At 39.4% G+C, this 27,979-nt stretch overlaps 2 protein-coding genes across 8 annotated transcripts in view; one reads left to right on the plus strand and one right to left on the minus strand.

Annotated features, from left to right (window-relative positions):
- SLC22A3 (solute carrier family 22 member 3) overlaps window positions 1-6,023 on the plus strand; it is a 29,670-nt gene extending 23,647 nt beyond the window's left edge. For 2 of the 3 annotated variants that reach the window (XM_040059800.2, XM_040059801.2), the window contains exons 10-11: window positions 718-817; window positions 1,562-6,023. In XM_040059800.2, coding sequence (XP_039915734.1) covers window positions 718-817; window positions 1,562-1,619 — 158 coding nt within the window. In that variant the 3' untranslated portion in view covers window positions 1,620-6,023. Of the gene's footprint in view, window positions 1-717; window positions 818-1,561 lie in introns of those variants that run through there. The other variant, XR_005700153.1, reaches the window with a different exon arrangement.
- A 299-nt stretch (window positions 6,024-6,322) lies between these two features.
- Window positions 6,323-27,862, minus strand: PLG (plasminogen). Of its 5 annotated transcripts, XM_040059799.2 has the most exons (19): window positions 27,783-27,862; window positions 24,919-25,054; window positions 23,150-23,256; window positions 20,017-20,131; window positions 19,027-19,166; window positions 18,283-18,403; window positions 18,033-18,151; window positions 17,027-17,189; window positions 16,292-16,422; window positions 15,368-15,533; window positions 14,444-14,610; window positions 13,365-13,513; window positions 12,595-12,688; window positions 10,864-10,984; window positions 10,075-10,149; window positions 9,583-9,723; window positions 8,394-8,500; window positions 7,425-7,570; window positions 6,323-6,656 (listed from the first exon to the last, which is right to left on the minus strand). In XM_040059799.2, exons 1-19 carry the CDS (start codon window positions 27,826-27,828, stop codon window positions 6,495-6,497), a joined length of 2,406 nt encoding a protein of 801 aa, XP_039915733.1. In that variant the 5' UTR covers window positions 27,829-27,862; the 3' UTR covers window positions 6,323-6,494. The 5 variants fall into 5 exon arrangements, with proteins under 5 accessions (XP_039915733.1, XP_039915732.1, XP_039915730.1 ...); XM_040059798.2 differs by lacking the exons at window positions 24,919-25,054; window positions 27,783-27,862 and adding an exon at window positions 24,076-24,161; XM_040059796.2 differs by lacking the exons at window positions 24,919-25,054; window positions 27,783-27,862 and adding an exon at window positions 23,679-24,023 and having other exon boundaries at window positions 14,447-14,610.
- Window positions 27,863-27,979: the final 117 nt, after the last annotated feature.

A 27,979-nucleotide genomic window follows, 5' to 3' on the forward strand; every position in this document is an offset into this window, starting at 1 on the left:
TACAGTGTTCACATTACCTAATTATTAAATTCTGCTTTTGAGGGATATATGAATTTCTTCTCTCTTAAGTAAACAGCTACAAAATCAGAGAGGATCGGAGTGAACTGTGCAACAGTCAAGGAGCATTTGATTTTTTGCTCCAGCCCTTCTATTTTTGACTTAATACATTATGTAAATTATAGATATGCAGGGAATTATTCCAAAATATCCATTCTTAATTCAGATTGTATCTGAATGCTCTTCCCCAAGGAGGAGTCTTTATTCTGAATCACATAATTTACTTCGGCCATGAGTAAAGGAAGAGAGTATTTCAGGAAAATCTTAATGGTTTCAGGAAATACAGATGCATCTACATGACAGAATCCTTTGAGAAAAGGCAGATTTTTTCTACATGAGAAATACCACCCTGGTTCCCCTGCTATTTTTATACATTTGCCCATCTGCACTTATCTCAAGTTTTTGACTTCTAAGATCTCCTTTTGGAGAGATCAGGCTGCAAATCAGCTCCTAGCCCTCAAGTGATTTTGTAATAGGCTAGATGAATGTAACACGGAGGTATTTGATTAGAATAGGTTAATCAGAAATAGCTGATGCACGTAAAACATCTCACTTCAAACTCAATCTGAATAAACTTTTCTCAGTGGATAAATGCTGAAAATAATTTTAAAAAGTAACAATGTTCCTATTGCTTTTGTATTTCTTCAATGTCCATTGTAGGTATTCTTGCAGCTGTCTGTGGCCTCCTAGTGTTGCTTTTACCAGAGACCAAGGGAATCTCATTGCCAGAGACACTGGAGGATGTGGAGCAGCTTCCAAGGTATGAGATATATTTTCATACTTATACTTGGGTGAGGTTTCCTGAGGATGTTCTCCTCCAACTTTACCAACTGTCATAAGGTATTGACATTTTCCAGTGTCAAAGTAAATTCCCTAGTTAGGTTGATGCTGTGAGAAAGTGGTATTTTCAACAGACACCTGAACTTCGCAGTATCACTAAGGGAGGCTATTAAAAAAATGTATGGTGATAAAATCTCATAAAGACACAAAGTTGTCCTATCCATCTCTGGAAGCAGAAATCAATAGTGCACAAGAGAGGTGCTGCAAAGCATAGCCTGCAACTCTCTGCTCAAGGAAACCAGCCATTACCTCAGTCAAAGCACCCTGTGAAGAAGGGCCCCTTATCATGGATGCAATCCCACAATTTGTGAAGTCATTCAAAAGTCACATATGAGATGGATTTATAGTTGAAGGGTTGTAGGCACAGCTTTCCCATTCTTGGCACACAGCAAGCCAGACTCCTCACTGCCCAGCAGATATGCAGGGGATATTTACACCTTGGCTAAATAATTTGAGAATCTAGTGCTACACATTAATATTTCATGGAGAGGCCTTGGATATTACATTAACAACTTTTGCCTGATTCAATGTACAAACTAAAGAAAGAGGAAACTTTCTATAGAAAAAAAAAAAAAAAATCAGTACTGCAGCTCGGACTATAACTTGAATTACACATTTTCCTGTTTTTTCACACTTATGCTCCTCTCCCCTTCTGTTTCAACAGTCATTTTGGAAAATGTGGCAAGAAACGGAAACACCGGGACACCAACTCTTATATTTGACTTTTGAAGGACAGTACTGAGCTAAGAACTATGTTCTTATCCTGGGAACTTGTTCTCCACCTGTCACTGCTTCAAAATGTGCTGCAGAATATGGATCAAACTTCATGTTCTCCTTCTAAGCACAAGGACATTTAATACAAGTAGTGTATTTTTCTATGAATATGGAATAAATTTTTTTTTTTCCTGAGTATGCTGTTTGCAAGGAGGGACTGTGGTTCTTCATAGAGAGCAGAACAGCTTTAAAAATATGGAATGTCCAGCTCAGTGACCTTGTATTTATTTCTGTATCTATTTGAGACATTAGTTTATTGTTTTGTTTGGATTTACATTTGTGTGGGAAGGATTTAAATGGTAGTGCTTGTTTAAGATTTAGATGACCTTGAGGAGGAGAAGATGATGATTTCAACCCGTTCTCCTTTGCCCCTGAAGAATCTGGACCAATAGAAGTTATGATGGCTGAAGAAGGAGGGTACTGATCAGGGTGATTGTTTCTCTGGTTGAGAGGGATGGAAATCAGCAGCGCGCATCAGGAGAACCTCTCTCTGGTCTGATTGTCATCCACAGGGACCCTTTCAACAAAAGCCTTGCTTCCTTCCTTGTTCAAGGGCTTTCTGAAACGTGGAAGCAGTCCTCCTCACCTTTCCAGGGCTTTATGTAGGCGTCACTCAGTGCACAGAGCGTTAGCTCTGCAGGACGGATCGTCCTGCTGCCCATTAGTGCCTTTCCCCAGACACAGCTGGGGTTCATGTGACACCCCTCATATCTTCAAGGGAAGGGCTTCTGCCACTCTCCTCTGTTGAATGCTTTTTCAAACACCTCTTTCAAGAGCATGCTGATTTTTTCCTTCGCAAGTCATGCTCTCTGCCCATCCTTACACAAATTCCTCCACCCTCACCACTCTCAAGATGACCTGCGATTTCTGTCTTCTGTTCATTATCATTGTTTGTCATCTTTCTGTCTTGGGGATAGTTTTTGGGGTTGTTGACAGAGATGTCAAGGTGTCTTGGGAAGGGATGAGCCAAGAGCCTTGGTTATGGTGGGAAGTAAGTGTTAATTGGTGCTTTGAAGCTGACCTGTAACAGAATAACTCTCTGGCTCTGCAAGCAGATTCCAGGGACAGACTGCCTTTCCTTTCTCCCAAATGACCTTTGTCAAGAATTGTGTCCTGACCACTGACTGGTGAACAATACACTCCTTGCAGGGAAGACTTGAAAAGATGTGGCATTCACGAAGTATCCCGTTACCAACAGAGAAACAAATAAAAGAAAGTCAGTGAGATGTTGTAAAGGACCTTATAAGCTCACAAAAAACCATGCTTGGCACAAGCTAATATAGGACTGAGTTTGGAAGGCTCATACCACAAATCAGTAGCACTACAGTACAGTCACTGAAAATGAATGACCACTGCTCCAGTCTCACCAACCTAAGAGCACAGCAGGATTTCCTATGGTGAGGAATATACTGTGCTTTTCAACAATTCCAACTCTCCCCGCCTTCTCCCAGCAACTGCCCTTATCACCAGCCCTTCTGGAGGAAAACAAGGACCTTTAATAATAACCCTAGCCTAATGTTTGCACACTTCAGGCAGTTAGTGATACAGGCCTGTCTTTCAAGGCTGTTTCTAACTTACTCTGAGGCATAGTAAAGGTCAAAGGTATGCTTAGCAAAAGTCAGTAATGACTTTGAGATATGAAACTAAATGAACATCTCACAAGACATACAACTAATCTGGAAGGCACCATACAAAACTGGAGCTACTGCTACAAGGAGAAAACTTCTCGACCCATACCATCTGTAGATAGCTGAAGACAATAGTGAAGGCTGGCTTGCAAGAGACCAGCCCTAAACTGGAAGCTCTGGGCTTGCCCTGGCCAGATGCTGTGTCTCAGTGCAGGGTGGAAAGTGCAGGCCTCCAAACACAAAACTCAGCCCAACCAGCCCCTCTTGAAGGCACCTTGGAGAACCAGGGTGAAGGAATCACATGTGATGAACCTGATGAGCTGAACCACCCTCTTCCATTTAGTGTTTCTTCTTCATGATTTTTTCTTTCAATAGGTGTCTTAAACACTTTAGCAGCTTGAGAAAGATTGCAGAGATCTTTTAAAGCTATGACTTCCCAAATAAATGTGAATAATATTTGACAACTTCTTCAGTTTGTGGACAACTAAAACATGCTGAGAAATGAGAGATGCAAAGATTTGTTTCCTCCTTTCACATTGTGCTTTGTTTTGCATAGCATTATGTGTTGCTCAAAAGATAATGTAAGTGATAAATTTTGGTAGGTACAGTGGCTTGGGGCAGTGTCAGATGTTTGAATATATTTATTTTTTAAAAATTTGTTTTGTAAAGGGCAGCAGAGGAAAACCTATGCATATGTTTTGCCTTTTAATCTAGTAGTGTTTAGCAACTTCAAGAGGAGTTTGTATTTGGTAATTGCTCCTGTGCTAACCCATATCCCTATCAGGGATTCTCTAAGTTGAAAAATCCTTCCATCTCTGTGAGGCTTTGTGTTGCCCCCTGAAGGTGTAGTGGGTATGTAACCTGGTGTATGACCAGCGGTTTGCTCATGCTGGGGTTACACTCTTGTGGGCGAGAGAGGACAGATGAGGTGGTCGTACCAGATGAAAAGCTTCAGCAAGGGAGAACCCCAAGCAAAAACAGCTGCATGGAGGTGGATGCATGTGGGCATGCAGACCACACGACAGGCAGTTTGTTTTTAAAAAAAAAAATTCTAAATCCTTATGTGCCCCAAACAGTTTAAAACTTACAGGGAAGTCCCACAAGCTTCTCAGGAGGCACAGCAGTGTTCTCCTAAGATGTGTGTGTTGACACTAAAATGGCTGTTGTGACCCAGCTCACTCACTGAGAGGCACCTCTTCAATGAACTCTGTCAGCTGCAGTTGTCCTGCATGTGTGTCCTCCACAGGCACAGTGAGAGACCTTGAGGTACGCAAGAGACAAAGGGTCACCGTACCATCACCAAAGGCACACGGAAAATGCGACCTCAGAAACCCAGCTGTGTTTTTCCTGTTGGCAAAGAGGTTTCTTGGACCAACAAACAGATGAAAGTTCTATTTTGGGTCAAATGTGCCGCTGCCACCACACGTGCTGGGTTACCTTATCCAGTCTGTGCAAATTGTTACCACAAAAAGTGGCAATTTTTATTGCCATTGACAGCCTTGCAGAAGAAAAAGACAACAATTGGCACTGTTTGAAGGGTTCTGAGGTGGGACTTTTGTGGCCACTCAGGCATATCCAGCCATTTCTAGCCAGTTTGGCAAGGGCCAATGGTTTCTCTGTCTACAAGCAAGGTATTAACCATGCCTTCAAGAGGTCACATCTGAAGAGCTTAACAAATCAAAGGCCAAGCTTCAGCACAGAATTTCTGTTGTCACGGAAGCATCGTACAAAACTCTTGGCTGGCTTAATGATCAAAGTAGGTATATAAGGAAAATATGCAGGAGGGTATTCGTGCTCACTGAATCCCTCTGACCAGACAGGTGAGTGGTGTGTGCTTTATCAGAGCTTCTCCTGCTCAGGAAGGAAATGCCCTGAGATGTTTTCATCTCCCAGAACCAGACTCCAGATGCAGAAGCTTCCAAAATTACTTTGCAACCTAACTATGCTTAATAGGTCTCATCTCCCTTTAAGGCAATGGGACAAAAAACCAAATCAAACCAAAACTCCTAGGATGTTTGGATAACACATCCCTTCTGCATGCTCAAGCATACAAAAAGATAAAGAAAATTTTAAAATGACGTGCAGCTTGGCTTGTCTGGGAGTGCAGAAAACGGCCAAGACAAATCCCACCCCAGGAAGTAGCTGTTTTACTTGGAATAGTCTCAGCACACCCTGGGGATGCTGGAAGGACTCCATGCAGAGCTGGGGGTCTCCAGACACCTGTGGGGAGCTCCCTGGTTTATACGCCAGAGAGGCAGGATGTGAGCGGGAGTTCATAGTCAACAATTGTTTCACCTTGGCAAGCATGAGTCAAGATTTCCCTGGGAAGCATTTTGAAAGGGTTAAACTTACACTCCCTATAACCACATGTGTACATAATCTTCTTTTAGAGGAGAAAAATGTACATCTCACAATTATGTAGTCAGATAATGTTATACAAAGAAAAAAATGGGTACTACAGACAACACAATTTTATAGTATGTAGATGTATTGTCACTATTTGTGATAAATACTGATAGCTATTTTCTTTTCTTTACTAGAGACTAACTTCAGGATGAAGCTGGTTTTTTGATTCATTGTTTTATATCCTTGATGCAACATTTACATTTTTGCTGACAGATGTATTTCCATGATGATAAAAAATATGAAAACCCAAACCAAATGTGTTTCCTTCATTTTTTCCCCATCCCAAGTATTTAATGCTATCAAATATATCTAATAAAACTTCACAGGCTTATAAGACATGTATTGTGAGATTCTTCTTTGGTTTGTGGCATCAAATTGGTAATAGGTTCAGACAACTCATAGAAAATAAAAAGTATTCTCATTTTTTTATATGTTAGAAGCACAACCTCTTGAAAATGATGACTTTAAAAGAAAATGTCATTGTCGAGCTAATAAAAAACTAAAATGCAGGTGTCCGGTTACAGTTAAGGTTGGGATTTTCAACATGTATTTCAAAGGTGGGTAAGCCCATTGCCAGACATAGCAAACAAACCATAGAACATATAGAAAGAGGATACTAGACTGTCAGCTGGGCTTCTTGGCAACGGCTATTAATTTACAGCAATTTAAAATGGATGATCATATTTATTTTGCATTCTTATGAATGATTGTAGCTTTAATATTGCACTTGGAATCTTGTATTTCTGATGTGCTTGCTGCTTTCCAGGAGAGGGCAGTCCATACTCAGGATCAGTTGCTTTCCATCACACTTCTAATCCAAGGAATATAGTTGGAGACTCGAACATAAACACCAGGTTTCATGGGTTGGGCACAGCCAAGGCCCCAAGAGGTGACTCCATGTTGGACAAATTTATCTTGGTCCAGACAGACTAGAGGTCCTCCACTGTCCCCCTAAACAGCAAAAGAACAGGATGATTCCTTCTTGGACGGGCACCTGTGGCCTTCCCACAGGAGGCACAGAAATAGAAGTACCTCCTACATGTGAAGGACACAGTAGTTATAAGAAAGCACTGAAATTCTAGCAAGGCAAGAGTTCTCTATGCATATTGTGAACACTTTTGGAAAGTCCTCTTCATGTCACTCGGGCATCACGTTTAAATAAATGTGATGTAAGTAAGGGGATTTACTGAGAAAGAATCTGATTGCCCTCGTTATCTTAAACTGTGCTTCCTCCCTCAGTCTCTTTCCTGAGGTCTTCATGGGTTCCTATAATTACTAGATGATCCAGTGGCACTGATACTTGGAGATTCATAGCTCCTTTGGCCCTTGTTTTGCCTGCATGGCAGGCTCCACTGCACCCTTCCTTACTGAGATGCTGTTAACTGAGCTACCTTGGACATTGTTTGAGTCTAGCAAGGGGGCCCGGGTAAAGAAAATCAGGGTTTTTGTCATTCTAAGTTGGCTTCCATACTCCTGACTTGTGCAGCTGCGTGTCACCATGTGCTCTGGAGTTCAGGCTTGTCTTAAAAATTGCCCCACTTCCCAGCAGCAGCCAAGGGAGCAAGCAAAGAGCAGAATACATGAGCACTTTTCAGCTCAGATACCATGAGATGTGGTAGCATCCCGAGGATGATTCTGGGCCTCTACAGCCAAAAAAAGCAATGCCCTATTTGATTTGAATGTGCTTACAACTGACTCTGATGCTCACAAATTTCTTACCTGGCAGGTATCTGTGCCACCATGAATATTCCCAGCACAGAGCTCGTGCTTTTGAACTCTACCGTTCAAAAATTCAGGGCGGTTGCATATTTTATTCTCGATTACAGGAAAGCCAGTTTCCTTTAAGTAGCCACCACCAGGAGTACCTTTGCAAATGAAAATGAAACGAAAAAAAGAATGAATGACAAAGGCAATTATCATATTCACAAAACACAAATATCAGGATATGGATAAGCAGTAAAATCAGCATAGTGTGCACTGTGCATAGACTTCCCAGGCACAATATGAAGATATACCAAAATCAGTAAGCATTATCAGTATTATGGTACTTATCACCCTCTACCCCCCACCATTGACCTTCCTGTTCCCACAGTACATCCACTACCCACAGATACTTGTGGGAGTCATTCCCAAGCCATTTTATATCTCTGTATCTGAATTTTCCGTGGTAGAAATTAGGTAGGAAACAAACAGTTGAAAATGGCATGATGGGCAAGGAGGCAGAGAAGGTACCAGTGTATTTCTCAATCAAGACAGAGTGGGAGGTTTCAAAAATGAGGGTTTTATTTGTGTGAGAGGGGAAGCAGCCCGGTTGGGAGCAAGAATCACTCAAGAGAATGAGCGAACTCACGTTTATGGGATTAAGAAATAACCTAAATCTAGAAAAACTTTATATTCAATTGGGCAAAAGCCCACATTGGAGAAAAGCTTGTGGACTGACAAATTACTCCTTAGCTCTGCTTCTCTTGTAACATCTACTTAGAGGGTTTCAGTTTACATGGCATTGAGCAATTCAGGAGAATCAGTGTCAGAGAGAGACAGTGGAAAGTTTGGCAGCACCTGATGAACTTTGATGAAATAAGTTTTTCATCAGTAGCTTGTGTGGGGCACAAGAGAGGGCACACTTTGGATATAAGTATATACCCGTCTGCAAACATGGAGCTTTTAAATGTATTAATGCTCTCTCACCTTTTGTATCTCCCCAGCCCGTCACATAGCACTCCTCTCTTCCTCCTAACACTGAGTTTTCTTTTGGTAAACAAACTGGGATTACATGATTATTAATGTCTGCTGGTCTGAAATGAACAAAGAAGAACAATCATTACCACAATTACACTTCATACTACCTTCAGGTTTCTAAAAAGATTTTGTATATATTTAGCCCTTTATCATTCAAATCCTTAGTTTCAGTTAGGGTTTATTTCTGACGTGCAAAATTGTTTTTTAGGCTTTAAACCTACAGAAAGTGATACACAAAAGAGAAAAGTCTGAAATGGAGAAAATGACATAAAAAGAACAAACATTAATCTAGGAGAATGTTTTGACTTAGGCTAATACATAGCCAACAGAACCTAATTATCAAACTATCACAAAGGGTATGATTTAGTAGCATTTAACACCTAGGTGTTAGGTTGCTCTTCCTGCATCCAGTCTGATTTTAAATCACTTTCTGTCAGGACACTTAGCACACAGCAGAACCTAAGTCCATCTGACTTGCCTTTGGGTGCAGCTAAAGCTCATTTAGAAGACCACATTTTTAAGCTGACCCTGCATCCGTTTTTGACACGCACTGCAGCCACAGCAATGAAAGCCCACGCACCACACATTCACATCTGCTTGCAGCTGCATGGACAAATTTCTTTGATTGCACAGTTCCACAGAGAGCATTTCTGATAAATGAAAACAGATGCAAGAAGGGCCATACTGGGCGTTACATCAAACTCTGCCTGCCCACTGGCCAGTCCTGCTGCAAGAGGAAATCTCCCCAACACAGCACAGAAACATCACACATCGTCATGCTAATGTTGCAGGTTTCAATCATCATTACCTTATCAAGGTATGAGCATGTAGAAACACAGACGGAAAGAATCCTCTAGGCATTATCCTCCTCCTATTCTGCAGCCACTGCCTCAGCCTCCAGCACCTGACACCCAGTGCATTTCCAGCCTGGCTAGCTGTCCCTACCCCTCCTCCCCTCCAAAAGGCGGCCTTTCCCTTTCTGAAACCCTGGAGCTTCTGCAGAAAAGGAAGAAAGATGGGGTCTCAAATCGCTAATTGAACACAGAGTGTGCAGAAACACTCATTTCTACAACACCAGCAACCACTTTTTATCATCTTGTCCCATCAGAACAAAAGAGTGTTTCAAGTGAAAAGGTACCTTCTGAGTTTGAGCAGAGCAATATCTGCTCTGCGTGGCTCCTTGAACAACTTCTCTACGTCACGTATTTGTACCGATGGCTCTGTTGCTCTTTCTTTGTGTAATCCAAGGTATACTTTATATGCAGCTGGTCGTGAGGACCTATTGGAAATGATTGAACGTGGTGAGCTGATGAATATGAATACATAACCAGAACAGAGACCACTTACAATGTTATTGAGCACCTGGTTCTATCAAAGCCAGATATCATAGCCAGGAGTAAACTTAATCCCTTATAATGGCCCATGAAATCAAATTGGCAGAAGTTATCACTGTCACTCTGTTTTACAGTCAAAATTCAGCTTTAATGAATGTCAAATAGACTTGGCCCAATTCTCAACTGCTTGCAAGCTGTTTGCAACCAGCTTGAGTTGGTTATTGGGTCTCTTGTTTCCCCTGTTATATTCCACCTCGTGTAAGAAGTTGCTGGTGCAGAATATAACCGATACTTACTTTTCTAAGCAGTGGGCAGCAGTAAGAACCCATTGAGGATCTATCAGAGTCCCTCCACAGAAATGCATGCCAAAACTGTAATAGAGCATAAAGTCATGAGAACAGCAGTGCTTTAAGATGGGGAAGTTAATCCTACTGTAATTAATCAGGTAATATTACTAACATGTGTGCCTTTACAAACGAAAGACGTTATTCCACAATTTCATTAAGAAATGTTTTGCTTTCTTGGAATAATGTTTTTTACAGTGACAGTAGGGTTGTGTGGACATTTTTAGGAGCCCCGGTAGGAAAACACCTAGATCTTCATTCTTAGTCAATGTTTCTATTATTGGAAAACCCTGTGTGCAGTGAAGTTCACCATTTTAGAGATTTTGACTTTTTCTAGCTCTAATCACAGTCATAAAGCTCTGCAACTGGCCTTGATTCCCAGTTTTATTAATAATTTTGCCAATAGGATCAAATATTTACATGGAAGGACTGATCAAGAAGTGTACTAGCCATACTGCTGCTTTTATTAATTGGAAACTAATTCTATTGTAGAATATAGCAACAGATTTAAAGTCATCCTGCCTTCAAATGAAAATATTTTTGAAATTAACAATTGATCACCTCCCTATTTGTCACAAAACAGAGCGCTCTTGGTTGTCCAAGTGACCTTCTTTAAGAATAGCCTTGAGATATTTTTGAGTTAAAATCAAATTTAGAATGCTTAAACCACTTACTGCAATATTGTATGAGAGACAAGGTTTCCTTGCATATAGAGTCTAATGTAATGGGGAATAACCATACCTGGTACGGAGACTGATCTGCCAGGGCCAGGAGTGTGGATGTGAAATACACCCTGCAACAATCCTTTGAGCACACAATTTTGGTCTGAACTTGGATTTTCCACATTCATATTGAGGAGGAGCTTCAGAATAAGAAAAAAACATCACTATAAGGAACTTTTAGCAATTTGCTATACATGCACTATGAACTCAGTAAACTAGAAGGTGAACCTGTTACATTTGTCACTTCAGCTTCTTATTCTCTTCAAGTAATTCTATGCCACATATCACACATATTTTGTTAGGTTACCTTCATCTGGAACACCTAAAAATGCCTAGTAATTTTTTTTATTATTATTTATATTAAAAAATACCATTCTCAGTGGCCAGCAAATTACACATGGGTAGCTCTACAGTTAGATAGAAAACCAAAAACAAACCCCAAAAAAACCCCTCAAATAAACCCCACCAACCCCATTAAAAAAAAACGCCAAAATAAACCAAACAGAAGGGGGATGAGAAGAAAAGTGAAGGTAAGAAGAAATAAATTCTCCTAACATTCTTAAATGGACTCTCATGGACATAATCAGTGCAGAAGTTGCACTGGCAGATGTTTTAAACTAATCTTGGTGCTACAGCATGTGAAATTCTAATGCTGTCTCTGAGGAACAAAATTATGGCAACTCTTACCTTAGGACCATTTGGCACTTCAGATGTCTCTGAGTTATTAAAAAAACATAGTTCTTATTTGGCCTTGGTGAATGGACTCTTATCAACACAAAATTTAGAATTTTGTCACCAAAAAGAGCTAACTAATGAAATTAAAGGCAAAAGCCGTGTTTCCTCTGTTCTTTAGATTAACAAAAAACCAGTATTAATTTAAAGAAGAAATGGATCATCAAAATAGAATACAATAGTCATGTATGTGAAAATGTGATTCTTTTTCCTTAAGAGTACCAGCCCAACATATTCACTGTAGTACTACTTCCACAGCTCTGGTGTGTATACAACAACTTTCTTTTTCTTGTTTGCCCATTTTTGGTTTTTATCTGAGCGCATTTTCTGCTGCTCACTGCTGAGAGGATAAAGCAGCAAGAAAGTCACCTTTCTTTTGAGAGCTACCTATCTTCCTAGCATAGTTTTTGTTGTTGATAGACATGCAAGGACTGGAAACCAAAATGTCATAAAAGTTTATCACTGTGCATTTTGTTGCACCACCTCATTCAGAGCTTGATCACTACTTACAAAGACAAAGGGCATTTGGTTAGCTATTTGGGGTCAGATGCATTTTGCAGATAACAGATAAGGTACAATATCAGAGGAGGGACAATCTGGTTGTCATCCAGAACAGAACCAGAACCATATGAGCAGTGAGTGCAAAAATTTTTCTGGAATAAGAGCATTCAGCAAGGCCACACACAGTGTAATGCCAGGAGATTAGGCTGAGACAGCAAAAATTTCTGCTGGAACTGCCCATCTTGAAACACGTGGCAAAACCCCACAAGCTTCAGTGGCCTTCATACCTTATGGTGCTTTTGGGGCTTTCAAGGAAGACCCATCTAAAGTCTTCAGACAGAGACCTTGAACATCACTTCCCAAGAGCCTTAATGTCTAATCTAAACCTATTGTACTTAGATCAGTCCTTCAGACTAATCACTGAGTATTCTCCAGCTGTTATAAAAAGGTACAGGAAAAGGAGACACTAGTAGTCCTCAAGGGAAAGGGAGACACTAGTCTTTAAAGGAATAATTACGGCACTTGGGAATGTCACAGTACTCCCAGGCTTTTCTCGGATCTGTTGTGTAGCACCAGGGCCCATTCACATCTCCATCAGGATTCCTGCAATACTGTAACAAAGAATAAAGGCACCAGCTATTAACCAGGGAATAAAAAGGCCAACCAAATAAAGTTTCAAAATAAAATTAAATTAAGTGTGGGGAATTATATTTTTATTTCCATCCTTATAAGTGATTTCCAATTCCTTTTGTCAAAATTGATTTCATTTTTCCATTTGCTCTGTGAGTTTAGAAAAGGATAATCAGGCTTCTTCAACTGTCTTCAGACAGTAAGCTTCACTAGGGCAACCTTGGATCTCTGAGGTCTCAAAAATTAGGGGATCTTCACTTTGGATGAAGCTTTCTAAAGCACAGAAAATATCTACTCCTGCTTTCCCTGCAGTTAATAGGAGCAGCAGGATCAGTCCCGAGGTCTCTTCCTATCTTCTCTGGCTGCGTGACTCAGGGACAAGTGAGTGTTGCACAAGCTGCTCTTGCTCAACACCGTGAAGCCTGTGCTGATGCCAGGTGTTCACCCTCATGCAGGTGCTGGTTAGCTGCGTTACTCTAGGTTTTTCCCGGGCATACTGACTGGTCTCTGCTCAGCACAGACACCTTACACAACTGCATGCCACCAGGAATCTTTTCTAGTTCCCTTCCCTACCCTGAAACACATCCCATGTCTTAGAAGAAAGGAGAAGACCGCCAAAGCTCAATGACAACAAGTATTAAATGAACAGCTGTTTACATTTTTTTCCAGGCCTGCTCTTGGATGAGTTGTGGGGGTGAAATAGTCGTGGCTATGAGGTCTCTGAGAACTCCACTCTTGACAAGTCCTGCCCCTTGCAGTTTTTGCCACCGTGCCACGGTAGCCTACACCATTTTCAGTAATGCAGTCTGCGAAAAAGGAAGGAAAGGAAATGGTTGTTAGCTGTGAGCTGTTGAGCCGCGTCCATACTTGATGGTGGTGAAGCAGAGATAAATTTGAGGAAGTACTTCTGCAATTTACATGTCCTACATATTATGTAGATGAGGAAAGAAGGGCTACATAGTGTCAAGGATGACTAACAATGATATTGTGATTACCTTGCATCTTAAAAGTTTTCTTAATGATCACAAAAGTCATAAATCAAAGATGCTTACATTCAGTCAATCCTTCACGACTCCAGAAATCAGGATGACAAAGATCGACACTCATAAAGTATTTTCCTTGCAGACACTGATATCTGTCCAATGCCACATTTTACAGTAGGTAAAAACCAGTAACACCTATTCAGCCAAAATTATTAACCTTCTAACCAGTGAAATGTGTCATAGCAAAAAAAAAAAAAAAAAAAAAAAAAAAGCAGCTGTAGTACTCTAACCATCTACGGTACAACAGAGTTACATCTGAACTGAGTCAAAAAAAGCCAGCTGTCCTCTGATGGTAAATGGAACCCTAGAAATGTGAAAGCATGGTACAGGAAAAGACTTTTTGGAGCAAGTGCCAGCAAAATGCCATCACTGCCCCATTTTCTGTCATTGCTTGTCATATTTGCCCTCCCACAGTAATGTGGAGGCTAGTAGCCATCTGCTTCCTTTTGTTTCCAATATTGCCAGACGTAGCAGGTAAAAGATGCAATATTAAGTCTAAAATCTAATGCAGAAACCCTGCTATAAAATTCTACAAAAATGCTCAGAAAATTAAGAGAGTGGATAATACGATATTAAATTCTGTATTTATTTAGAGTTTCCTGTATTTCATCCTCATTAAATTCTTGAAGATGTTTCCATAAAACCTGCATTCCTGGTTATGAGCATTTCTGGGGAAGTTGTAAGTATTCTCACCACGGTTTGTTTCCAGTGTTGTCTGAGGAGGTTTAGGTACAGTCTGTAGGCCCTGGTCATTACACTTCTTCAGGTCACAATACTCCCATCTCACACTGGGGTCGGTGGTGTAGCACCATGGACGGCTGTCAGCATCTGGGTTTCTGCAGTAATTTTGGCTCAGGCCCCTACAAATGCAAACATATTATATTCCTACCCATGCCACTGCCCTGGGGAGAGCTCAAAAGAACATTTTAGAAAGCAGTTCTACTGTGGAGTTAGCATATATAATTTATCATGTACATTCTGACATGGCCAGTTGAAATTATTTTTGCAATAGAAAGAAATCAGGACTCATATATGTAATATGTAAATATGCCAAATACTTACTCACTGATTAACACTTATAGTAGAATATAATTTAAAAATCCACATAAGTAAATGCATACATGTATAACAAAGATATAATTTATTTTATTTTTTTTCAAATATGGTAATAGCTTTTAAAAAGGAATCGGTTTTTTGCATTTTGGAAAAAATAAGTGATAAATATTAGGAACAAGAAAACTAGATCTTCCTCAAAGTTTTAATGGCTTGCAGACTAGGAAGCAAAGACTTAAACTCATTAATAAATTAATGCATAGAAACAGTTCATTTCAGCATAGGGAAAATTTATGTTAACTATTAATTGCCTTAGAAGCAATGTAGAAACACACAGTTAATCAGTCTAAAGTATAATAGTGACAACGGTGTTTTTTTCGAGATGAGGTTAACATTAAAAAATGTTTCCATGATAAAAAAAGAAGAAAAGGAAGGGATTACTTTTATCTAGTAAAACCTCCTTTCCCAGCTTTATAATCATTGTTGTGAAATGACAATGCAAATCAAACCAAGTACATGAATGAGCACTGTCCAATGAAACCTGGAGATGGGAAATACACATACGCATTTGGGAAGTTCTCTGCCGTTTTGTTGTGCCGGTGAGGCGACATCGAGCTCCAGGCTTGACATTTCTTTCCCGTGAGAGTGAAAGATGCTGTACCACGGTAAGTCACCCCATTGCCCTGATAGCATTCCTCAGTAATTTGAGCCTGCTCAGGCACATCAACAGCTGTAGTGAAAACAGAAACCAATCTCTTGAATCTTAATACTTTGACATTTATACTTGAGCATAGAAAGACAACAGAAAACAACAAGCCAGAGTGTTTCACTGACCACAACAGCATGCCCTTTGTAACAGAGTCCTTCTCAGTCAGTAGATCAAAAGGAAGATTTCAAAAGATGTTTGCAAAAATTTCACAATATGCTTGATTAAAAGCACTTGTGCATTATTTTACTGTCACACATGGGGATTTATTTCTGATAACAAGCCAAACAGTTAACACATGGATCAAATTTTTTTCAGGATGGGGGGCTGTCTGTCTCTTTGCCATCGATCTATGTGTGGAACAAGACTACCTTGTGTAGGAAGAGTTTTCTTCTCATTGTTTTCTATGGAGTCTTGGTTCAGTTCTCCTAAATTATCTTAGGTTTTGCTACAGATTCAGTTTTTAAGGAACTGGCATGTAAAGCTAACTAACTTTTCCATGGAGCATTTAAAAATGTGTCAGTGGAGGTAACCACCACTGGGCAAAATGAAAATCTTCTGTTACTGCAATATTTCCTGATCTGAGTCACTAGCTGGCTTAAAACCTTTGCACTTATCTGCCAGACTGAACACACCAGCCTGGGCTCCACATCAGACCCAGGAGTTCAACCAGACACAGCAATGCCAACAGTGACAGCAACAATGCAACTGAGCAGAATCACACCAGATTTTTCAAAAAATGCCACGATGACCCTTCACGTCCACTTGTCTCCTGCTCTTACCAGGGGCCTCTGGCTTGGTACTATCACAGGAGGGGATGTTGCAATATTCCCACCGGGCAGTTGTGTTGGTGGTGTAACACCATGGCCTCTGCTCACCATCAGGATTTCTGCAGTAGTTTTCTTCTAGGCTCCTAAAACAGAAAACTTGACTGATAAAAGTCTCTCATGGAAATCTGTCAAAGGTTATGAACAAAAGGACAATCTCTTGCTGCCTGGTTTACTGTTGTGTTTACTGGTAGGTAGTTTTTTACTTTTTACTGGTAGGTAAGTAATTTACTGATTCCATCTGTCACAGGAGTAATTACAATTCTCCGGTGTTTCGGATGTGCTAAACCTGCTCGACTGATGGATGAATTAAGAGATTGTAGTACTTTGAGGTCAAGAGCAGCACAGCAGAAAGAACCTAGGGTGAAAGAATCTAGCTCCAAGCAAATACCATAAACGTACCATTCTTACTCCACATGGTTTCATCTGAGCAACCATACACTGAATGCATGAAATAAGGAGGGAAAAAGTCAGCCAAGCAGACCTTGAAAGTCAGAAGAAGAGACACCAGTACTCAAGAACAAAGAAGTCAATAAAAAGAAATGCATGAAAAATTTGAAACTATGAGATGCGGCAGGTGATGAATGCGGGTGTAACTGAAGAACTCTGCAATACAGATGAAGAAAACTGAAGTAATTTTGAGGCGTGGTATCTCTCATGGACATTGAACAACAGAAGGGTGTCACTTACTGGCAGGGATAGTTTTCAGGAGTGCGAGCATGTCTGTGGGGAGATTGAGAACTCCAGTGCTGACAGGTATTTCCTGATTCAGTAACAGATATTGTGCCTCGATAGTCCTCTCCTCTTCCTGAGAGACACTGACGTCCTGGTGCAGGAGGTGGTGGGGGTGTTGCTGTTACATAAAAAGGAACTGAAATTAATCTGTGCCTTCTGGCTATAGTAAAAAACTGAACCAAAAAAACCACTCTGAACTTTATAATTTAGTGGCCTTTTTAGATTTCTTTGCAGGTAAGTTCTAAACATCAAAATATTTGAAAAGTTCGAAAGGCAGAGAAAAGATCTAAAGATATCTTTCTCAGCTTTTCTTTCTCCCATTTTGAGTTTTTTCATAATCAGTCAGGCTGCATTTGCATCTGCCCCTTTACAGCAGCCAGGATACAATACAGGATACAAAAGTCAGGATATGAAAATCAGTCTCATCAGAACAGAGCTGGAATGTGAGCAATTGGAAATAACATGAAGAGAGCTGGGGTGAAGGTGTCAGGCCTGTCAGTGATACCGACAGGTGCACGTGTAAAACAGACATACTCTGAGCGGTGAGAGACAGCAAGGATGAGAAGTCCCAAGGACAAGTATAATGGTAAGGACATGCCTTTATGGGAAAAGGTGGAGAATTGATTTGGAAGAGCAAAACAAGAGCTGAAATGTTTTCAGGAAGAGTGAAACTTATTGGCATCAAAGGAAGAACATCAGAAGAAACACCAGAAATGCCTGGTCATAGAAATACATATCAAGGAAGGGAGAGGTGTTTAACACAAAACCTTTAGAAGTGCCTATGACAGAAATGTCTAGCCTCAATAAAGCTACCAGAAGTTCATTTTAAAGTGATTAATTTTTTTTCTTTCAGATAAAACTCAGCTGTCTTTTACACTTTTCTTTATTTTTGGGACCTCTTCTGTTTGTTCTAGATCCTCGCACCACTCTGACTGGAAGAAGTCTAGAAGTCAGAACTCACTGCAACGCGGAATGTCACAATAGTCCCAGCGTTTAGTTGGACTGGTAGTGAAACACCAAGGCCGAGGTTCTCCATCAGGATTACGACAATAATTATTCTTCAGATCCTTCTCTGGAAAACTGAACCAGAAAAATAAGATTTTTAAGTTTTAAGATACGCTATTAATAGCTGTAACAATTATGCTATATGGTGCAGGGTGGTCTTCAGCCCACCATTGATGATAAGAAGACCATCACAGAACCTGACTCACTTTTCTGGGAGGTATCCATGGGAGTGAGGTTCCTGGGAGTCCCAGCGCTGGCACTCAAGCCCAGACGCTGTCGTTGCAACTACTCCGTGGTAGTTTTCTCCACTGCAGTGCATGCACTCTACTGTAGGAACAAGGCAGAATAAGTACAAGAGAGACAGAAAGCTCCTGATGAACTGGTCCAGAAGCATTCCCACTCATCTCACATGAAGCACAAGAGCCTGATCAGAGCACAAGGTGATATCAAAGTACAGTCCTTTTTTTAGAAAAGTAAAACCTTATTTTCCTTGGTAAGATGACTTTAACTAGTTGATTGCATTTGTAATATTCCATTAAAAAAAAAAATCAAACCAACAAAAAAACCCCCACAAACCAACATTACAGACTACAGGCTTAAAAAAAGTTAAATTGAATCTATTAAGATATAATTTAAAATCTGTGCTTTGCTACTGTCACATTTTATTGAGTTTTGCACTATCAACTGCCATTAGTACAATTCTAATTTTATGATATATGAATACACTTGTATGCCTTTTTTTGTCTAGGGGAAAAAAGACGACGTATAGCTGTTTTCAGGCTCTTTTGATATCTTCCTTGTTGATGTTGAAAGTGTCTTGGAAAGTTTCATGTTGAACTAAATTCAAGTTTGAAACAAATACTCAGTTGAAAATAAAAGGATCTAAATAACTTCACATTCTTGAACACATCTTGCAAAAAACGGAAAGAAGTCTGTATATGAATCCTGACCTTCACACTCAGGGATGTTACAGTAGTCAAATCTGGTATCAGGATCTGTTGTGTAACACCAGGGTCCATTTTCATCCTTGTCAGGATTTCTGCAGTAGTTTTCCTCCAGTCCTGCATTGGGATATTTTTCAGGTGTGTAGCTGGAACAGAATTAAATGGGATTACAGAATAAAAAAAAGTGTTCCAATTATTCAGCTGGGGACTCTAAAAATAAAATCTTTATCTGAGGACAATTTTGTAGATTTTGGTCTTTAGAGGGCCCCTAATTGTTATTGTGTGCCATTGCTGAAGCGTTACAAGTGCTACCGTGATAGACTTCAGGAAATACAGTGTCTCTATGGCCAGTTATGCTTTTAATACTTGCATTTTTCTTTAGCTATTGGTTTCCAGCAGTTATCGTTCAGTCTGGGTACCACAAGGCATGTAGTGAACTGTTTCCTCTGGGATACGTTCCCTGGGAGAAGCAATGAGAACGTATTTCTGAAATATGAGAGCCCTCTGTAACCTGAATGCTATAGCTTCTGAATGGAAGGTTACTAAATAAATCCAGTTACGTATTTTTTATTAAATACAAGAAATATTGCCTTGTTAATTGTCGATTCACTGATAAAATGATGCACCTCAATCTCATCTGCCACATGTTATACCTCTGGCCAAGAGAAGAAGTTCTTGCTCTGGTGAAATTACTGAAAAATTCTGATTTCAGCAGAACCAGATGTTTCCCTGTCTAGTGTTTTGCTCATGTAAAGACCTTAAAATTTAAAAGCGACCTCCAAGGCTGACAGTGTCTCTACTGATCACGTAGCACCACTTAGACATCTCAGAGTAACAACTCAGATTAGAGAATTATCTTACTCTAGAAAGGTATAGAAAAATATTTTATAAGAAGATTTCTAACATTAAAAAAATTGCTTACAAGATAAATTAGCATATATGTATGGCTTGACAAAATTTCAGAAAAACATATAAACAGATATGAAAAGACCTTACTTCGGTTTATGTGGGGCATTATCAGCCCACTTCTGGCACCGCACACCTTTCTGAGTTTTGGCTTCTGTTCCTCTGTAATCCACTCCTTTTCCCTCCTTGCATTCTAGAAGATAAACTGAAATGATATGTGCTTAATCAGTATCACGACATATCCATTAGATTCTAACATACAAAATTCATTTTCATGCTAACACACTTAAATATGTTTGATCATATTTTGACTTTCTTATGTTCTCAAAACGACACATTTTACTTTGTAAAAACCTGCTAGTTAACTGATGTCTAAGTTGACTTAATTGGGACAGAAAAATGTATGTGAAAGCAAAAAAAGTTCTACACCAGAATTTCAGAGAAATAAGTATAACACAACCCAGTTATTTTGGAAATATGCCACAGTAGATTTAAATAATAAAATACGCTTTAAACATTGAAATAGATACCATAACAAAATAAGAACACGTTATCTTTTTTCTTACCTCCTATGAGATTATTATAGTTATGCACAGTAATTAAAATCAAATCTTTAAAGACAGTCACCTGATTCAGCTGAAGGCAAGACAGCTGCAGTTCAGGGACAGTCACTGTCAGGCAATGTGTCCTCTGGCTCAGAAAACTAAGTAGGAAACTCATTTACCATTTCCCTAGGGAAGCAATCTATCTTTTAGGTTGTGGCCTGGTGTGTCTCAGCATCTTTAAGTAGTGTCCAAACCGAATACTTCTAGAGACCCACTTTTGCAACAGTTTTTCTCAGCACCAAAGTTGTAACAAAGCTGACATACAAGCAGAAGATTAAGAGAAATCTGGAGAAATAATGCCATTTTACAAAGACTTGTCTTGCCCAAAGTGAAAAGAACTAATATTTTGAATCCAAAATATGGTTCAGCTTTTCTGAGAGCTGATAGCTTAGATATGCTTTAGGCGTGCTTTTATTTCAATGTATACATAGAGAAAAGTTTTCTCTAGAAACTTTAGCTGGAAGTCATTTGGATCCCTCAAACTATTTTGCAATAAAATAACATTAAACCCCTCAATTACTGAACATTGAATCAGTCAAGTGTTGACTCTTCTTGTTTTGTAAACTTTTGACCGTTTATATAACCTTTAGGGCTTTTCCTTTCTGATGAGAAATGACTAACTTTGATCCCCAAACTTAACCCATGTCCCTTGGGTCAACTATTCACAAACAGATATGTAGGTAACAATTCCCAAACGCAGCTTTAATTCTGGTTACTTTGACTGTAAGTCAGAGAAGATTAACTTTGTCTTTTATAGCACATACTATAGGAAAAAAAAAAAACTTCTGAAAGTGTCAGTTTTATAGTAATCATCCTCTTTTTTGTTGAATGCAATGATTAAGAGCAACCAGGTCTCGTTAAGTCATTGCTTCGACTGAAAAAAATTACTGCAAATAAAAAGATGAGCAACACAGATACCATCTGACACATACACAGTAAGTTGTGGCTTTGATGTTCATGATACTAAGGTCCAACTTTTGGTTTCTGCAGGTAGAGGTACAATTTTTGGAAATTTTGGTTTTGTCAAACAACAGTTTTTCACACTTTTGGTGGTGTGGTTCTGTTATTTCAAGAAACTAAAACACATGTCTATGGCCTCAAAATATGTAGTAACAAATCCCCAATGAGTATTGCAGGATCAGGTTCTAACCTCAGTAAATCCAAGGGATATCTCAAAAATAAACCAAAATCGCAATCTAGCTCCTGATCACAGTAAGCAAAACCAATATGATTATTTATATATAACTTGTTCAATCATTTAGCTTCGTTACTTGTTAATTGATGCACTCAGTTTTCTTTCTGAATAGGAACTGCAGAAGATTTCTCAGCGTTACTTAATTGTGATTTATGGAAATTCCCCCCTGCTTCTGTGTATAATGAAAGAGTTAAAGCTCTAAACATTAAATTACCTACAGAAAGAATGCAGCTAGCCAAAGGCTTCAGAAAATATTAGGTTGAAAAGGACCCTCAATTGCCTTTGGTCCATAGCCCCAGAAACAGCACATTCAGGTTCCAAGGTGGGTGAGACTGCTCAGAGCTGCATCCAGTCAACATCTGCAAGGATGAAGGCTCCACAGCCTCTCTGGGAAAAATGGCCCAGTATTTCCCCACCCTTCTGTGAAAAATTACTTCCTCATATCCACAGTGTCTGAACAAAATCTCATTTGGATGTTTGGCAGCAATCCAGCTAGAGCTGTTAACTACTATCTAAAATCTCCTTGCAGCTGCTATGCACACAGCATTGTCTTATCCCACAGGGAGGGATAAGGGCAGGTCAATAGAGAAGTAAAGATGCAGTTCTCTGGAGCTCATGGGTATTTACTGTCAAGTTATTGAGATTTTTGCCTTTTGCTTAGAAACTGGGCCAGAAAAACAACTTCATTATTTTCAGCAGCTGAGAACCTGGTTCATTTGAGCTTTTGATGCACCTTTCTTTGTTGAATGAGACCAAAGCTTTGAGATAACATAGTTTCCAATTTCTAAATATTTTCAAATGTATTAATGTTTTTCCAAAGTTACAAATCAGAAAATGGTTGAACACAATGTTCATGAAGTCATTTAACGCAGAAGTAATTCTATTCAGGGTTTACCACATTATCTTATATCTGAATGATCCCTAAGGAGGTCCTTTCTTCCTTATCTATTACTAAAGTCAGGGAACAGCACAATGAAATTTATGGTACCTTAAAAATAAACCACATTCTTTCTTCCCTGTATATAGCAATATCTCCATGCTCAATAATGTAATTCAAAAATAGTCCTTAAACTCAATTGTTTCCTTGCATCTGGCATAAGGTGATAATTTTTGAAACAGGATAAAAAATTGGATAGCTGCCATTTCTCAGAGACACACTTCCTATTTTCAGAAAAAATTAGAGACCATTTCCATCAAATAATCCTCATCTATGACAAAAATATTCATAAATAAAATATGTACGAAAAGGGAACACAAAAATCCACCATGTCAGTTAATTATGCCATAAAAATAAGAATAGGACAAAAATATCACCAAATTAACTGAAGAGTATGAATATCATACAACAATATACAAATACTATAAAAGTAGATAAGTTTTATCTGAACTACAGTCCAATAATATAAAAAAGATAGAGACATACTTCTTTTTTCATAAAGAACTGCGTTTGTTCTTCTGAATATCATTGCTGTTTTGGTGTTCTCAGTCAATGTTAAACACTGTTGGTCTTTACTGGTAAATAAGAAGGCCCTGTTGAAATTAAGAGGAGAGAGCACTGTTAGAAACGATATTAAATATATGCTTATTTTCCTGAAAACATTTTTGAGTATTCAATTGTCATTTTATCAAACACTACTATCAGTGATACTTAAGACTGAGAAATATTTCCAAATCACTGGCTATTGCAGCTCACATTTTCAGTGATGATTTTCATTTCTAAGCGTTCATATAAAACTTAGGTTGAAAGGGAGCTACAAGAACAAAATATAACAAGGGATAAAAGGTTTATAACCTGCCAGAGGTTCAAGAGACCTCATGTTGAAGGGGATATATACACAAAGCACCTTGACCCTATTTCAAAAATATTAGTGGTGATTCAAGGAGTGAGACATTCCACAGTATGCAGCAGTTACCAAGGAGCAGGTAAAACACCCTCTGGGACCTTAAATTACCTTGTGGTAACTCTTCTGAAGGTACACACTTTATAAGTCATAGACTTTTGTCTTTTCAGCAAGTGCCTAGGCTCTAAACTGCAAAACTGAAGCAGATGGCATAGCCTCTAGAATAGCATCGAAGGAAACCTTCTGACAGGCTAAGTAATTCCTACAGCTAGCTTTTCTGAATCAAAACCAAGAGCAATAGCAGCATGGCATTCAGTGGGTAGATCCATACCAGGAAAGATGTTACCCCCAATTAAACCATTTAAAGTGACAGTAATGTTCAATTTGTTCATAGGGAAGTAACAAAGGATCGCGGCCCAATCCACCTCTAAGGTGGGATAACAACTCTGAAGTATTGATCTGAACAGATTGGTCTGAAGCATTCATGTGAGGATGCTGTAGTGCTGACCTGGCCTTAAGCTCTTAACATTTAACTGTCTTCCCTCAAATCCTTCCTGCCAGATAGCACCTGTTCTTACTTGATTGTAATAGATCTCACATGATTAATTAAGGAGGCATTAACTTGATGTCATTCCAGTGCCAAGCGATGGCAGGCTTGGACCCTGGGGCATAAGCTATGGAATCATAGTATGTCTGAATATGCCTCAAAAGGGAACATTAATACCCTACAAACTGTAAATATATAACCTGAATATAGCCTGAGCAAACTCCTATGATACAGGCTCATCAACATCTTTCATGCTTTTTAGCCCCTTGAGCCTGGTTAAGGCAAGTGCAGCGAGAGGACTTGGCTGAAAGAAGGGTTTAGAATCATTAAGGTTTAGATGGCCATCTCTTTCTCAAAGTAAATAGAAGTTACATAAGTCCAAATTGTAATAAAATTCCAAATAATGAACTTATCTGCAAGATAGCCAATGCAATGAAAATAAGCAATGCCATTATTGTTGTCCTAAATTTCCGAGAAATCAATTATGACTCCTTGTTGCAGAAAGAGTGCAAGAGTCTTGATAAAACTATGTCAAGGTGGTTTGCAGTATATCAAGCTGTGCATCAAGATATTTTAATGTTTTTCAATAAAAATTCAGCATAACTTTCTTAATTTCCCTATTTCTTCTGTCATCATTGATGTGTCCCCGGCATTCTGTTTCTACACATTTTTTGTTTTTCCAGCAAACCTCAAACCCCCACATAGTCATAAAGGAAACCCTTGAAAGTTCAGACTGCTGATAAAAAAGGCGAATTGTTCCATCCCCTGCAATGAAAGATATATGTGGGAACGAGTGGAAATTACCTGCAAGCAAACTGATCTTCATTTTCACATTTCTCTGCACATTCTTCTTCACTATTTGCTCTATAAACCTGCTTCATTGGGTTGAGCAACCAAGCTCCCTCTGTTTTCACATAGCTATCTAGGATGCTTCCTTGCACTGAAAGGAAAAAGAGAGAAAGGAGTGAAAACAGGAATGATAATTTGATTTATTCCAAACTCTCATGTTAAATTCTTTGTCACCTAGTCATGTGACATTGTAATTTAATTGCTGGAATAACTGGGATAACGGTGACAAAATAAGGCTAAATCTAAAATGCCTGCCTGGTATGTGTCAGGGAGGACTGACAGCCCAATGGGTGGACACAACCCAGGCTAAAGCACCACCCCGGGGAGGGTGAAAGGGAACAAACCAAATGATACTAAAACACAAAATTTCACACAGCAACATCTGGCATTTAGTATTTTCCTACTACACCTCTGCAGTCTCAGAATTAGTGCCTAGCACAGCGACTTTCATGACTTCCAGCTGCGGGGTCACGGAGTGGCATGAGTCCTATGATTTTTACAGTTTCTTTATCAGTGGAGCATATGACTCTTCTGACGAAGATTTGGCTCTGGGAGTTACCTGTTCTCTAGGGTTTCAACCCCAGACAGACACCCCCTGGCCCCTGGTCACTGCAGGACGTCTCAGTCCTGCTCTGTGCTTTTGTGCCTGACCTTACACAATTGCTGAATAAAAGGGGGATTGCAGACAGGGGATGAACCAGACCATGACTGGAATCTCAGGAATAACAGCCAAGCTGCAGAGAGGAACTTCTTCACTTTCGCTGACCCCTGTCTGTCTCAGCCATGGCCCAGTGCCAGCAGGAGGGATGAAAAGCCTCCTTGTCCCACTCAGCCCCGCAGCCTGTGAGCAGGAGCTCCATTGGGTTGCTCAGTGATGCTTTTCCAGCTGAGAAAGACAACAGCTCCTCCCTTTCCTGAGCGACACTCTTTAGTGTGAAGCAGGCTCATAGGTGTCCTGCTATTAAATTCCTTCACCTGAGAGACAGTTCAGCCCGCAGTTGGGTATTTTCTTAAAGATCATTTTGCATCCACAAGTTGAAGCCAGTGAAATAGGGAGAAGAGCCAAATTATGCTTCCTCTCATACAATTGCAAAAGTACAGAAGTTACTGCAGGGGTTTTCCTGCATTTAGACAAGGGAAGAGTTCGTCCCTAAGGGTTGACAGTTACTTTAACAGCATGCATTGAAGAAAAGCTGCTGGAAAACAAAAGAATAAGTGAAAAAGAGTCCAATGAAATTTCCATTAGTTATTTCAAAACAAAAATATTGAGAAGAAAGGAGTTTTGAGACAAATATTAAACTAGGTTATGACAATATCATAGGGATGCTGCAATGCTCTCCACAAGGAAAAGAAAAACAAGTAAAGACTTCCTATCATGGTACAGCTTGCATGCAAACCTAATTCTCTTCTGTTTTGACATTTTACATTGTCATTATTATTACAACATTTGATTTTAGAAATATTGACAGGGTCATAATTGATTTGGATCATAAAAATATTTTCCCCTTTTCTGTTGTATCTACATGGCAAGGCATAATACTTCAAGAAAAGGAAAAGGAAAATATGCAATCTGAATAAAATAGCAGTAAATTTTCATGCTACCTATATCTATGATGTTTTACAGTCCCAGAAAGATGTATTGCTATCTTATAAAGAAATGCAAATATTTACTACTTTATGATAAAGGATTTGAAAACAAAAGTATAGTATTTCAGATAAAAGACAAAATTGTATATTTTTGTCTCCCATATAAAATTCTTATTTGAGAATGTTATTTGATTTTACTGAGGCGGTTCTTTTGCAAAAACAAAGCTTAGAAACTAGCATTTAAGCTAAGATAAAAATTTTTAGCATTAAATAACCGATTTTTTTTTTTTTTTTTTTTAATGCTGGGGCATGTCTATAATATTTCCAGCTAAAATCCACCTATATATTTTCCTGTTACCTTATGTTTTAAAACTGCACTTGTAAAATGTTAATTTTATTGCAGCTTTATATATGCACTAGCACACCCATAACTGTATTTTTTACTGCAATCATAACATATTGTGTGGTTATACAGATGCCTGCAAGAAGATGTGTGGTCTGAATCTCACAGTTCATTGCAGTTTAAGGTTTTCAGGACAGACAATATTCACATGTATGAAACATATATATATATAAAAATATATATAAAAAGAGCCCAATTCAGTTCCCGTGTGTTCAAAAGTTTTTGTATCATCTTCCACAAAGATATCTTTTCATTCCAAAAATATTGCAGAAACTAACACTGATCGGGTTTGGTCTCCCTATCACACAGAATGAAAAACTCACTGTTAAGAATGTGGTTATGAAAAAGACTGAAACTGCAGTGTGTAGAACAAACTTTCCTCTCCTTTGCGATTCTGTTTTGCACAAGCATTAACAAACTTTAAAGCAATCAGCATAAGGATCACAGTCGCTGAAAATATAATAGAAAAAAATCCCCAAACCTAAGACAAAAAGCTGCTGAAACCAGAGGGAGCCATGCCTTTTTACAAGCCTTTGGCAGGCTGATCCCCAAGGGTGCCCCTGTCTCTGGCCATGGGAAACGCTTGCTGGGAGCCATTAGCTGCCCATGCAGACACCGAGGCTGCTCCTTTTCTGGTGTCTCTAATGAACACAACCCTGGCACAACAACAGCTCTCACTCTATTCAGCAGCAGCTCTTGCTGGCCAGCAAGCCCCAAATCCATTATCATCCAGGGAAGTTGTGACACAGGGATCTGGGGACCTACCTTCATCACATGGAGCTTGCATGCCCCAATTTCACCGAGGCAAGCAGAAGGAAAGGACTCTTACCTGAGTTGAGAAAGAACAGGAGAAAGGCAGCTTTGCTAATCCCCATTTTGGGCCAGCTTGGAGGGTGCTGGAAGTTGTGTGTGTCGGTGCTCAAAGTTTTATTGACTCGCACTGGAGTGAGGCAGCATCAAACAAACAAGGCAGGAGGATTAAGTTAATCATTCTCCCATGCTGCTCCCCCCTTGTCGTGGTGTGGC

This window comes from Hirundo rustica, chromosome 3 (assembly GCF_015227805.2).
Source record: "Hirundo rustica isolate bHirRus1 chromosome 3, bHirRus1.pri.v3, whole genome shotgun sequence".
NCBI classification, from domain to species: Eukaryota; Metazoa; Chordata; class Aves; order Passeriformes; family Hirundinidae; genus Hirundo; species Hirundo rustica.